The 15,187-nt window shown below is 41.0% G+C and overlaps 1 protein-coding gene across 3 annotated transcripts in view; it reads left to right on the top strand.

The window, feature by feature from the left end:
* The window catches only part of pcsk5b (proprotein convertase subtilisin/kexin type 5b), an 82,874-nt gene that overhangs the window by 20,512 nt on the left and 47,175 nt on the right, over positions 1-15,187 (top strand). For all 3 annotated transcript variants that reach the window (XM_086173650.1, XM_086173648.1, XM_086173649.1), the window contains 4 exons: positions 2,163-2,251; positions 2,375-2,547; positions 7,284-7,496; positions 8,595-8,695. In XM_086173650.1, coding sequence (XP_086029776.1) covers positions 2,163-2,251; positions 2,375-2,547; positions 7,284-7,496; positions 8,595-8,695 — 576 coding nt within the window. The remainder of the gene's footprint in view (positions 1-2,162; positions 2,252-2,374; positions 2,548-7,283; positions 7,497-8,594; positions 8,696-15,187) is intronic.

Genomic DNA, 15,187 nt, shown 5'->3' with positions numbered 1-15,187 from the left:
TAAAAGGTTATTTACTTTTTGTCAGGATGTAGTTTACCGAGTGTGACACAGATGTGGACATACTGGAAAATACAGGCAAATACAAGACAGATGGATGATTTTATAGATTATGGGAGTGAAGTGATTGAATCCATAGTTTAGATGGATGTAGCCATTCTGGCTCAGTAAGTCGGGTCGAGGAGCCTATCATTGATTTAAATCCATGTATGTTGTCAGCACCTCAACAGAGCAAATGGACTATTTACACATCCCAACAAACTGTTTTTATGTGAATATAAATTGGAAAATTAGGCACGATTCTTATTTGAAGATAATGAAGTTATAAACAGTTTGAAACAATTTTATATACAAGATTTTATTTCAACTAGTTAAATTACTTGAGACAAAAAACATGTCTTGGGGCTTTTCTCTTTCGCCAAACTGAGAAGATTGATATGTTTTTTGGTCTGTTTAGAAATGTTTAATATCCAGTTATTTGGAAACAGCAAGTCACGCTTTGGCCAAAGGGAACACCACTGCCTACCAGTGCATGTACAACTCCCTAATTAACACATTTTTCATCATGTTTGTTTTGAAACTAAAGTGTGGAAATGAGTCTGTGTGGTTTCAGGGGAGCTTCTACGCTGAACTTTGTGGCGAGGCTCAGCCTCTGATTGCAGAATGTCCCAGCTTAGAATTGTTGTGTTTGGACAGCGCCGGGCCGGTCGTCCCATCCCCCCTTTCCAGGCTGTATGTTAAGATAAACCAACTCGTTGTTGCGTAGTTTTTGATCAGCCACTGAGCAACTAGAGCTTCTTCAGATTCCAATACCAATATTGTACATGGGTCTGATACTGTACATACTCCAGCCAGATTTGATAATCCCACTAACCAGACATTGTTTCTGGAATACAAACCTATAGTCCTTCATCAATTAGTGTTTTAAAGTTTTCATGTGTGTCAGTTCATACGATAACACAGACATAGTTGATTTTAAGATGTCTAAAGAATTACAAATCTAAATATAATGGGATGATGATGAAAACACAGATATTGGGTTTGTATAGTTGTTAGCATTTTGGAATAGAATTGCATTCTGGAATAAAAAAAAGCACGTTTTTATTATATGGAGTCTATATGTCTTAAATAACGAACATATGCTTATTCATTAAAACATGGTTGTTCTGACGTTGGCAGTCAAATATTATGTAGATGAAGCAAAAAGCCCATCTGTAAATGTGGATAGACATCTAAATGGAAATAGAAATCAAATTTACTTAAGACAGATTTCTTTTTAAAGGAACAAGACCAGAGTCACACAAGACGACCAGGTTCTGTGTGGAATGTTGGAATCTGCCTGTCAGTGACGTTGCAGTTTACGTCGCAGGTCACTGTGAAACGGATTTTCCTCCTCCTGGGCGTTTCCCTGGACTTAATAAGTTGCCTGTTTGTTCCCCAGAGGGTTTCAATAGCTAGATGCTAGGTTTCCATGGCAGCAGTTTCCGGGGGGGTGTTAAGATGCAGATGTTCTCTGTAGGAGGCGTGTGTGTGTGTGTGCCAATCCAGAAAGTGCTGTTTCTGAGGAGGCAATGCACGAAAACATACTTATGTTTGTTTACTCAAGCCACTGACCCGAACCGATTGTCACCACTGCATATACTTGAGGAATGTTACCCTTTTTGTGTGTGTGTGTGTGTGTGTGTGTGTGTGTGTGTGTGTGTGTGTGTGTGTGTGTGTGTGTGTGTGTGTGTGTGTGTGTGTGTGTGTGTGTGTGTGTGTGTGTGTGTGTGTGTGTGTGTGTGTGTGTGTTTTATTTATTTATTTATTTATTTATTTTGCAATGACAATCTTAAAGCACATTCATCCTGACAGAAGTACTAATTTATTTGGATGGGAGTTATCAGTCCCATTAGACTTTGAATTTGTAACACTTACTGCACCTAAACATTTTCGCCAAGGGTTCTTTCAACAGGAAGGTATGGGTTTATCTATGAAGAGGTGTGTTTACATTCATATCCACTGCCAAAAGCTGTTTGTTTATGGGGAATTTTATACATTCTGTTTTGCTTGCATCTTAATGCTGAACTTATCACATGGAACAAATCAAGGCTGTGTGTGTGCGTGTATTAATGTGTATATAGAACACTTATGAAATAAGCCATCCATTCCTCCCCTTCTTTCAGACACGGAACACGTTGTGCAGGTGAAGTTGCTGCAGCTGCAAACAACTCCCATTGCATTGTGGGAATTGCCTACAATGCAAGAATAGGAGGTGAGTAGTTCATTTATCCTAAACTTGCTGTTATTGTGGTAATTATCAACTCTTTCGCTCGGTTGTTCTTTGGAATGACGTGTGTGTGTGTGTGTGTGTGTGTGTGTGTGTGTGTCCTGTTAGGTGTTCGAATGCTGGATGGAGACGTAACAGACATGGTTGAAGCCAAATCTCTGAGCCTCCAGCCGCAGCACATTGACATCTACAGTGCCAGCTGGGGGCCGGATGATGATGGGAAGACAGTAGATGGACCAGCTTCTCTGGCCAGACAGGCCTTTGAGAATGGCATCCGCATGGTGGGCGCATTTATTTACAGAAACACAATCAGACATGTTTGCCTTTGTTTGATTCAAACTTCGATATGGGTTTTCAATCGGCGAGGAAAAAAAACCAACACACATTCGAAAGGGATGCGCGTCAGTTCATGTTGTTCCAGGTGGGAATAAGATCCATCCTGAGTGATCGGACGATGGGCTTCATGACGGATTGTACTACTTCTGTATCGAAACACCCACTGCACTTGCAAAAAGAAAATATACTGTGCAAAAGTATTTATTAGGTACACAAAAGTCAAAAGTTGATATACCTTTTGACTTTTTTGTGCTAATAAATAATATACAGTGTTAAAGTATACTATGTGTACATTATACTGTGCATTTTCATTTGACCCGCAAATCCCCTCATCTGCTAATCCTTTTTAAGGAAATACCATACCGTACAATTACATGCCACCTGACCAGTGGGATGCGACAAGTCTTTTCCTGCCCACAGGAAGGTAATCAGGGGATTAGTCATTTCTTCTGTGTGTGGCCCTGACCACATTTTCATTTCCACTTATATAGGAATGTGGCCACATCTGGCTGGGACCACCTCTGCATCTATATCCTTGGTGTTTTCAAACCGGTATTTATAACATCGCTCGCTATCGGATCACTTGAGATGAATCTTGACGCCATGTGACGCGGGACAGAGTCCACGTTTCTATAAACGTCAGTTTCCTGCCGGCAAATATTCATTCATTTTCAGTAGTTGACACATATTTCCTCGCGACCGCTGAGAATAATACCCGAGGTAAAGGGCGGTGAAGCTGCTGCAGGCATTCGCGCCAACTGGCCTGCTGCCTTTTTGGTTTAGCAGGTGTTGATCTTTGAGGAGGCGAGACAGGCAGGACTGGGAAGACTCAGAGCTGGTGTGACATGTTACAAAGAACCAGGTATGGAGTGTCAGTGGAAGCGAGTCCCACGGGCCTCTGACAGCCTGCCCTTTTAGGATGACAGGGGCGAGGGGAGATATCTCTCCAACTGGTACCAGTGGCGAATGTGCTTTCAAGCCCTCCTGCTGTCTGTGTCGGTGACGCTGAGTGGAGATGGCAGGCTTGTGAATATAGCATGTCGCTATGTGACAGACTGAAGAGACAATTTATCACAGAAAGCCGGGGTGTTAGAGATACCTCTGACAGCCGAGGAGAGGAGAGAAGTCTGGCTTTTGTAGCTTAATGTTTGACTTAAACAGGAGTTACCTTCTGCGTGACATACCCCTAACGTGTTCTTCTTACAGGGTTTTTATTTTTCTTTCCGACGGTTCTTATCGATATTATCCTGCCGATAAGGGGGGGTTGCAAAACGCAGGATTTAGAGTATAAAAATAAGAAGAACAACACATTTGCCTGCTGTCGGAGCCGAAATTAGATTTAATCTTCCTTTCAGTTGTTGTTAATCTGACTCGACCTACCTTTGTCGCCAAAATTAAAGGCGCCTTGCCCGACACTCATGCACACCGTACAGACATATATATAAAAAAAAACAGATTTAAAAGAAAGAATAAAAATATAAGTGACAGCAGTATGCGTCAGATGGAATAGCTCAGCTTTAAACAGATGTGTTTGGAGCTGCGATTTGAAGTGGGGCTTCAAATCTCTCCAGCTTTCTAAGAATGGTTTACATATTTGTGCGAGCTATGAATAATATCCTTTTCTAAATTTGCCCTCCTTCAGTCCCTTGTTGCTAATGGTCGGCCATCGGCTTCACATCGCATGACCTTTCTTCTCTCCTTCATCCCCTTCCTTTCCTCCCTTCCTCGCTCCTGTCTCTGATTCTTTGTCCCTTCCTTTCTTTTGCGAACTGCTCTTCAAAGCGCTTTCCGTTGCTCTCATCTGTCAGCTTTTTCTCCAGTCTGATCCCCCGCTCACTCGGAGGGGCTCCGCTCGCTTATCACTGTCTGACAGAAGCCCCTACTCGAAGAACTTAATTCCACCTTTTATTCCTGTGCGAGTGTGTATGGGATGCGGCGTGCGTGCGTGCGTGCGCGAGCGAGCGCGGGCGTATGAGTGTTGTTTGAGCGTGCATCTTGGCGGTTTGTCAGTTATCTATTTCACAGACTCCTGGCTGAACTTTGCTTTCATAGCGTTCATCCCCATCTCCACGCGTCCCCACCAGTTAATATCATTTTTCAAACAAGCCCATTTCAGGGTGTCTAATTGAAGCAGTGAAATACATTTGGCCCGAGGAGGCTTAAAGGATATCTGAAGATAATTGAGACAGAAGATTGTATCTGTAATTGCACTTGTGTCTCTATTTACACTTCAGTTAAACGAGGATTCTGTTGTTGAATACAGGATCGGCACTTTGTGTAGATATAATTATCTTTCGTCCGGGAGTTGAGTTGAGTATAAACAACCGCAAATGTATCATGGGGAGATGGACTGGAGGCGAGTTATTTCATGAAATACCATCGCTGTATTGCGGTCACGCAGGTCGTCAACATGTTAAAGCTGAAGTGCTAGTTTCTGTGAGATAAAATATCTATAACTAGAAAAAAAATATATAAAATGTACTTTTGAGCAGCGTGTGTCCATTCAGTTCTAAAACATAAAACGGGTGCCGGCCTTGCCATAGTTTGAGTTTGAAAGTTCACTTCTCGAAGGACAATGCCGGTTACACTCCGGGGTGAATAAAGGAATTACATAATGTGACTATTTTTTTTTAATATCAAGGCGGAAATGTGTATTTTGTGATGGAGATCGAGCCAGTGTTGTGACCCCTTACCGCTCTTGCAGAGGAGGGTGTGTTGGTGTCGGAAATTGTATTGCACGGTGTACTCAGGCATGGGTAAGAACTGTCTTATTAAACAATAACAGTATTGTACCGGCACAGAGTTTTTTAATATTCAAGAACATGTAAATAGCAGAGTCTCACTATGCACCTCTGCTTTTATTTAAACTGCTCAGAGATTATGGGGTCAGGTTGTGCAGAGACCGAGGGCCATAATAAAATAGACTCCTTCAAACCCTCAAGTGAATCTGCTGTGAGGTTGCCCTGGCCTTTCAATTATCTAGATCCTTTGAATACATCTGGGATATATTTTTTTATGTGGTGTGCTAAACTCCTCTGGAAACCTAGATTTGAATATTATACAGCTGTCTGGCTGTACATTGAATGGGCCTCAGATATAAACAGTGTCCATCTGCGTGCAATATTCAGCAAAAATGTGGTCGAGTATAAAATGCAAAATATGCACGTTTATTGTTTAAATCTCAGTCCCGTTTTCAAGTTTCTATAGACTCACATACATTATTTCCCCCAGGAAGACAAATGTCTTTTAAATGCAGTTTTCCAGTTTCATTGGTTCTTTTCTTGATTTTTAGAAGTATACATTATCAAGTCATCTCCACAATAAATAAAAGCATTTTGTTTGTGGAGGTTTTGCTCCTCTGCCAGGTCAGAGGCTATTTAATAATACAGCAGAATAGGCTGTACATTGCATACTTACACCAAGGAGCATAAGTTTATCAAGTCAGAAAATTCAGTAGCTCCCCTCCGCCAAACCTTTTCCCATAGGTTATCATAAAGAGAGCAACTTGATGTAGAATGTGCTGAAAACACAATGTTCCATCTTCGTCGTGGACAAAAGAAGTGGGGAAACCATATTGCAATAAAGCGACATAAATAGAAAATGTTAACCCATAATAGTTGCACATGTAAATAAAGGAAAGCTATCACTGTTTGCAGGAATACGTCAATTAATGAAAATAAGTCTTACACGTTTGTCCCGGATGAATCATCACTGTTTGGCTGGAAATCGGTCGAAAACTGAAAGAGAAAACTAAGTGCCAGGTTTGTTTCTAACGTTGAGTTATTATTGACTTGGCTGGGGTAAATGATAAAGCTACCTTACACCAAAAATGATTGCTTCCAATGAAAATTAAAACCTGATGGAAAATGAGTTATGATTGTGACACATTTTGTTTCATAATGATATTCTGGTTTATTGAGTTGCGCAATAAAGACTGTCTGCCTCTGCACGTTTAGCTCAGATGGGGACGCTGGAAAAACAGTCTTTGGAGAATAAGAAAACTCAAACCAATTCGGCTTTTTGGAAACACTTTGGCACTCGCTGTGAACAGCAAGGGACGTATTTCACTGTTCAGGGAAACACGTTTCCTTACAATGCGTATGACAGTAAGCACTTTGAATCCTTTGGTTTTAAAGAATCCAGCAAGGAGCGGCGAGGTTCTGTACATTTCCAAAATAATAAGGATGAAGATGTTTTGTTTTTTTATTTTTCCGATAAAGCGAGCAGCACTCATTTTGTGCAGACATGATAGAAGTTACTCAGTTTGAGTGATCGATTTCATCTGATGGCAGGAGGCGCAAGAAGACACGTCAATGTATTTGGGGGAAGAAACTGGTTGACATTACATGATGACCGGCAGCGTGTCTACTGTATTGATAAATCGCTCTGAATCCTGAGCTCGGATCAGATCTCTTGCCAGACCCTAGAAAAGCTGCTCCACGCTCACTGTCTGTTATTTTCCTACAAAGTTTTTTCCAGTACTTTTACTGCTGCCGGTATTGATCATTTCCTGTTTTGTGCTATGATACCGGAATATGGAACCTGTTACTCACATTCCCTTCGACTGGATCAAAGTATACCTAGAAATAAATCAAGTCGATGACCGATGAATATTAATTACCCGAAAAGGAAAAACCCTGCAGCTCCTCACTCTGCCCTCTCCGCGTCTTTTTCCTTCCAGGGGAGGAAGGGACTCGGCTCTATCTTCGTGTGGGCTTCAGGTAATGGCGGACGCAGCCGAGACCACTGCTCCTGTGATGGCTACACCAACTCCATCTACACCATCTCCATCTCCAGCACAGCCGAAAGCGGACGCAAACCTTGGTACCTGGAAGAATGTGCATCTACTCTGACCACCACCTACAGCAGCGGGGAGAACTATGACCGAAAGATTGTAAGAATGGGAGTGTCTGCGGTGCACGGTGTCAGTTACATCTCCATATACATTTAAAAAAAAAAAAAAGCCCTATACTGTCCAATATTTTTCATTGTGTATCATAAAAATATTAGTTTATTATCTTTAAACTGTGCTTCCAGCCACCCGGGCCCTGCATTACTATCGGTTCAATATGACGCCATCCATGTGTCTTGTATGATTTGGAATATATTGAATGGTTTGCACAAATATAATAGGAGAGTGTATTGTAGCTTGTACGGATTTCTTCTGCAAGAGTCCCGGTTTTTCTCGGACTGACCAAACCACCGTCAGGGTCCGCTGGGTCGTGCGTTTGCTTGGATTATCTTGTTTCTGCAAGTTCTTTTCAAGCCGGTGTTCAATCTACGCATCGTATATTTCTTGCTGTCCAGCGGTGTTGGTTAGCTGCCAAGGTTTTTAACAGAAGGCTGTATGTCCGTCTGCTGATACGGCCCCAAACACAGTGGTCCAGTAAAGGTCCTTTGAGGAAGACTTGGGCTATAAGTTAGCCAAGCTTTTCTTGGCGGACACATTGGGGTTTCTGAGAGCTGCAGAAAAAAAAAAACAACAAAAAAAACTACGATTCTTCCAACAAGTTGTTTTACTACTCTACAGCGGTTCTTGCACTTTGTCCTTCGGTTCTTCGGGCATTTAATTGATTCCTTGAATTCCTTGGCAAACTGGCAATTCGCGTGAGTATGTTTATCTGTAGCGAAGTGGTGTATCAAAGCTGGAATGTGAGTTTCAGGTGCGCCTAGATCCCCCTGATCCTCGGTCTCTATGTCTGTTTCTCTCCACCTGCCATTGCTGTTATTTTCTTTCTCCCTCTGTGATGTTTTTTTTTTTCCTCTTTTTTTTATTCTTTTCCCTCATCTATTTCCTTCTGACTTTATTATTTATTACATTTTCCTCTTTTGGGTATTTTGCTTTCCTTATCCACTCCTATTTCTTTGCTTATGACTTTTTCCCCCCACTGCGTTTTTTTTTTTCTTTTTAGTTTTATTTCCTGTTTTGTTCATTTGTATTTCCCCTTCATGTATCATGTCCTCACCGCCGTTTTCTCCTCTCTTCGTGCAGATCACCACAGACCTGAGGCATCGGTGTACAGACAGTCACACAGGGACATCCGCCTCGGCTCCTATGGCTGCAGCCATTATTGCTCTGGCCCTGGAGGCAAAGTAAGATCCACTTAACCTCATCGTTCGCCTTCATCCCTCTGCCCCTTGCTTACCCTCTAATGCCCTTTTGTTCTCTGTCCTGTTTGATCTATATGGGGAACACGTGTTCGCGTTTGTTGCTAACTTTGTAAACTCAGTGTTGACATTGAAACATGTGCAAAGCTTTATCAATGAGAATTTTGATGTCGGTGCTGTAATTTAGATTTACCTCAAAGACCTACATCCCTTTGAAGAACTTGTTTCCCTCCGGCCTGCAGGGCAAATGGACTATGTATAGATACTTGGACGGGACATATGTCTATATATGTGTGTGTGTGTGTGTGTGTGTGCGGGTGTACAGATGAGCGTCTTGTTTTCTATTGAATCTGTTCTTATGGCTGGTGGAAAGATGCTTCAGTGAGTTCAGGAACCTGTTAAACAGGGAATCCCCTTTTCACTTACCCTTCTGATGGGGATTTAGGGAAACCTTTTGAGAGGGAAGCTAATAATAGGGGCCATTTTTTATATTTTAGAATCATCGGGTCTTTTGTTTTGTCTTTGTGTCGAGGAATTGTCTGGCTGAATTTCAAAATGTTCTCTCACAATCTGTGTTTTGTTTATTCCAATCTGAGGAGTCGTCAGTGGAGAGATAGTCTGAATGGATTTTGAATGTAAAGAGGCTAAATCAGAGGTGGATGGTATATCTCAAGACAGGTTAAAATCTCATGAAGTGAAAAACGGTTTTATCTAAAATGAATCCATGTGGTGGCTTTTGAAATATATCACCCTTAAACTCCCGGGGGTCATAAATAGTTGAGATTGAAAAGAGCCATAAAGACTTCATACCAACATTTGTTTTTCCTTCCGTTTCATTTACTAGATTTTTTTTTTTCCAAAAGAACAACTTCAGATGTAAGCAAAACAGCATCAGTTCTGTATTTATTTTGAGGAGAGGTCACAAAATTGTTATTAATTTCAAAACGCCAAAGGCTAGTTTGTTCCCTCATTGAAGTCGGGGGTGTCGTCCGAGATTAACCGCCGTGGTGAAATGTTTCGGGACATTCACAGTTTATGTGTGTAGCTTCAAAAAGATGTATGTACAATTTATATAGGCCACAGGCCAATTTACTCTTTGCTGTTTTTTTATGTCTGCGTTTACATACACGCCATTTCACATGCACTGTAAGTCCTGCTGGCTCCATGTGGATTCAATAGTGCCATTTTGAAATGACACATTCACATATTTACTACAATGGCATGCAAAGGTTAATACATTACATTACATTACATTGCATTTGGCAGACGCTTTTATCCAAAGCGACTTATAATAGAGGACATAGGGACTGCAAATACACTCGCAAATACACGATGCACAGGAAATATACAGAACAGTAAGCTTGGGTTAGTGAGTTTTTTTTTTTTTTTGACAAAGACATACACAAACGTACACACACACACACTGCATGGCCGAACTTGCTGCCTAACCTGATCTGGGGCATCAGCGCAGTAGAAAGTCCTGAAAGAGAACAGTTTTTACCTGTTTCTTGAAGGTTGAGATAGATGATGCTAGTCTTGTTGCTTCTGGAAGTTTATTCCACCACTGAGGTAGTAGAACTGAGAACAGTTTTGCCTGAAATCGCTTAGAGCGAGCAAAAGGTACTGATAGGTAGCGAAAAAGTCACGGTGTTTGTTTCTTCTTCAAGGCACAGGAGGGATCGAAGAAGTATGCTTGAACTTGAGGGATTTGATTTTTAGTTGGAATTGTTATTGGATCAGAATATACGTGAAATTGATCATTTTCAGTAAATTGAGATTTAAGTGTTTTAGATTGACTGTATGCACACACGCATAGACACACACAAATATTGTTTTAAAGACAGTTCCTGGAGCTCAGATGGTTGTGAGGACTCAACTTTTGCACCTTCATAGCCAAAACTGTCAAAGAATTCACAAATAAGAGATAACCAATATAAAATCCTATATGCCAAACATTTCTCAAATTCCAAAAGCGTTGAAATGTTAAAGTACTTTTTTGTTAATTGAAAAAACAAATTTTGGTATTAATGTAAGGAAAGGTGGTATAAACTATGTTCTCGGCTGCAGACTTTGCAGGAGAAAAGTCCACATGCGTGTGAAAATCCCAAATAAGAAAACATTCTCCCTTGCTGTTCCATCACATTTCTGCAATGCACCCGTTCAAGCAGCAGCAAACAAACACTTCCAGCCTTGACAGCAAGGTCACTCTTCCTGTGGTTGACTGACTCTTATTTGTATCTTCAAAGTAATCACAGTTATTTTAATGACCCAGAACAGTCAGACATCTGTGCGGCCTTCAACTTCCTTCATCAGCCGTCGTCAGTCTGCTCTCAGACTCTCAATTTAAATCAAATCCTTAAAACGAAGCTGGTCCCTTCTGGCCCAGATGATTTCAGTTGTCTGATGTGGATTTTTTTTTTTTTTTTTTCCTGAAGCAAAGGCTTCACACAGCCTTCAGCAATGTAGAACTGCCCTTTTCAGCAGCTTTTAATCCCAACAGACCTGGATTTAGAGATTCCTGGATTGCATCTAACTGTCCAGACCCCTGGTCTGTCAGCAGCGGGTAAAACTTTGTATTTTTTCCAGACAAACGGACAGCTGTTTCCTGTAGTGAGCTAACATGTGTCCGCCGCGATGATAGTGAGACCCGAAGACCCGAGTAACATCTTTCTTCGGGTTTGTCACGTGACGAGGCTCGCGGAGATCTGAGAGAATAAGTGCTGAGAAACAGATCATTTTCGCAGCGGTGTTTCATCTCTGCTGTCCATGAAATTATAGGGATTCCTAACATACAGAATTAATGCACGCGTGCAAATTCAAGAGTGTTACATCATAAGCATACTTGCATTTTTAAAAAGATTAAATGAGATCGCTTTCCGATCAGGGAGGTGCGCCACAGCTCATCCGATTCGTGTGATTTCAAGATGTCTGCATCACGCAGGACGACCCACAGATGCCGAGAAGTGTTCATGTCAAGCATTTTAATTAGAGAGAACTGAAGAACCAATTTAAAAGTAAGAAAGCTTTGAGGGGCTGATTGAAAGAGTTTCCACTGTTTTAATGTCGTGTCTATGTGATGCCTTCAAGATGTCTGCTAGATGTTTTTGCGTGACTCTCCGGCTTCTCTTTGAAGCCCATTTGCTTACTTTGTGATAAATTTATGAATTAGTAAAGTGCAGGAACTACGAATTGGGCTTTAACCCATCGTCACATGTTGAGCGGCTCAGTTAGCTGAGGTCACTTCATTTAACCTGGATAATCCAATCCAAATCCTCGCAGTAGAAAATATTCTCGGTTTCCTGGCAGGGCTGGGCACATAAGCCTGTTTTCTCAACAAGATTATCACACTGCCTCTTGCTCGCCTTCTTTCTTCACCACTGCTGGCTCGCAGTTTATCTCGCTGCGCCTCGACCACGATCTCGAAGCTCTCCCTCGGCTTTCCCCCTTTTAGAGATAATGGTCTTTCTTTAATCCATTCATTCAGTTTTCACATTGATGAACGTGCAAGTGCGCACAGGCAGGCGAAACCAGGGGATGATAAAAAAAAAGGGAGAGTGAAACTGTTAAGACAAAATGCCATGTAAAAGCGATGGTATCAGCTCGAACTGGGTAAAATGAGATCCAGCTTTGTTTCGTCAGTATGTCGCAAAACCGTGACTTGTTGGGAGAATCTTGTAACTTTGGAAGACCATTCCCGGCTCCTCTTTAGGTGGTTAAACCTTAGAACGGGTCGCGGCATGGCAATACGTGGCATTCTTGAGTTTTTCATCTTCTTATCAACATAATATTTCAGGAATTTATAACCGATTCTAGGATAAACCTTAGAATTTAATTAATCAAGGCCTCATATTTTCCAGCGAAACACCGCAAATAGCAGTACGCCATAAAACGGTCAGACTTCTGGTCATTAATGACGGACGAATACAACTAGAAGGCTGCGATTACAGCTCTGGGTCATTCCTAGAACTGAAAATAAACAGCCCATCTTAGCTTTAGTCAGACTTGGTCATTTCTATTCTGTCTAGTTCTGGAATATGTTTTTTGTTGACTGACTGAGAAATTCTTTGGTCGAGTTTTTGGAAAAATATTGGAGGTTTTATTTTTCCGTGGAAGGATGATTACAATACTTAATAGAAAACAAGTATTTCCTGCAAAGTGAATTAAATACATAAAACAGGAAAACATCTTCAAGTTGGATGACGCTTATCAGCATTCTGATATTTTCACGAATGTTGGGTTTTTCAATATCTCCTTACATTTGGGCTCATGATTGACTTACTTTCCAGTCACCACACAGATGCAACAAGAATTCATAATTCTAGTTAAGTTTTTTTGAAGTTTTTATCTCTGGTCTGTTTTTTTTTTTTTTTATTTGAGAATACTCACAAATATCTGGACAAACTGACTGGACAATAAAACTCGGGAGATATGAAGAAAGAGTTTGAAAAGCGCATCAAAATCAAGCGGTAGATTTGAGAGCAAAAGTCATTTTGGTGGGTTGTTCAGTGTCAGTGAACTGAGCAGAAATGGGCAAACATTTGAACAGTTTGACTTTTAGCCTCTTCATTTTTGCTGATTATTTCTGTCTGTTTTTAATCCATAATTACACTTGAGAGGAAACTATCTCAGTGGGTCTGATTTGCTGATGCCAATTGTCTCCCCAGTATGTGAGCTGCTTCATTAATCAGTATTTGGTTGTTTGTGGAAAGGCTGTTGTGACCTACATAGTGATGCCAAAGTCACATTTAATTAATGGCCATAAAACATTTATGAAACCTTAATTACACAGTGGCAGCAAAAGCCATTAATATTGATCTGATCATCAATTATTTTGACTTTTGGTAGCACATCTGTGCAGCAGTCCTTCAGATGTACTTCGATGATATGCTACAGGAACTATTAATATATTGTCGTATCTTATTCTTTCAGTTACATTTGATAAGTGGATTCTTTTGAACCGAGCTATTGAAGAGTAAACGTGCGCTAAAAGTAGCAGATCTGACTAAAACAGATGATCTGTTTTGGGGTCAGTGCAAGCAGAGCCTTCCAAAAGATTAAATCAACTCCCCTTATAAAATTCCCTTTGTTTATTTAATCCTAATAAAAAACAGAGTATTTTTTTTTCTCTCACTTTAACTTAAAACCCGATATCTGCGAAACAGTTGACTGAACAGTAAACCAAATTCAATTAAGCTTTGACATTCTGCATGACCGATCCGTAAGTCTGTTTTTTGCATGAGAAATTAGTCCTTTGTTGCCTCACCAAAGTCTCCCGTTGCAAAAGAGCACCAAGTATGAGGGCCAAGAAATTGTATTTAGCCAGAGCCTTGAACCAGTGGCATTCAAATTCTGAAAAATACTCTCCACATTCAAAGTGTAAACACAATTTACATAAAAACGCACTTAAATGCATATGAAACCCATCTGCAAATACTTTGTACCTATTTTATATACTTATATACCTACCCACACACACTTTTCATCATCTTATTCCACATTTACATACACCTTATTTGCTAGAAAATTCCAAACCTCATTACTGATGGCTTTTAACTTCATAGACTGCAAATAAAACCCCCACCCAGACTTTCGGCAAATGAAGTCTTCTAATATATTAAGAGACTGCTGGAAGTGAAAAAAAGTGTCTTAGCAAACAGGAGGCACCGATTAAGCAAATTTCGCCACCTGACACTTCGCCTCCTTTTCATATCACATGTTTCATCACGTGAAATGTCAAATTATCGGTGCACGGTTCGTAAACATTAGTTTAAGGCTGACTGCTTCGGAGTGGCGCCGAATTCCGCGGTCTCAGATGGAGAGGGAGTGACGTGAGAGGAGGCGTCGAAGCATCTGGTCAGCATATGAGATGGTAGGGAATCCCAGGAAACTTGGTGACCCAGTTCTTCCTGGTTTTCCCCTTTTTATGTAGCATTTAGACATCAAAAGGCTGGAGACACATGGCTGCCATCCTGCAAAGGATCTCACGTGAGATCTGAGGAACGAGGGTTGGAGCAACGGGGCATCGTTGCTCTCTCCATCTCTGCCTCAGTAATCTTCCGCGTCCCACCTAATATATGTATATCGGATTGTTTTGTGAACTTGAATTTGATTCCGCTCTTTATTAATGCCGCTCTTCATTCCGATGTTCTTATTCATCCGCGTCCTTTTGTGCTGCCGTCTGAAATCCTTCCTTTTGTTGAGGAAAACCTGAAAATCTCATTTGCAGCTTGTTAGTCAGATATGCTTTTTAAAATCCCGTTCCTTTGTCCCACCTCTCGAAGCACGGTGCATTTCTGACATCATTAGCGTTGGCCTGACCTTTTTATTTATGTAGAAGTGTGTCCTTCAATAGGCATATTTGTCTTTGAGCATTTGCATTAAAACACTGATGCGAGCCTTGACACAAATTATTTATTTGTCAAATTTCTGCCCAGCCATATATCGGCACACAACGCCAAATTATGACATGAATTGTGT

This window comes from Fistularia commersonii, chromosome 26 (genome assembly GCF_037954325.1).
Source record: "Fistularia commersonii isolate RoL2024-O1a breed Wild chromosome 26, RoL_Fcom_v1.0, whole genome shotgun sequence".
Classification (NCBI taxonomy): Eukaryota; Metazoa; Chordata; class Actinopteri; order Syngnathiformes; family Fistulariidae; genus Fistularia; species Fistularia commersonii.
The sequence above is the reverse complement of the archived record's forward strand: the minus strand, read 5'-3'. Positions and strand labels throughout refer to the sequence as shown.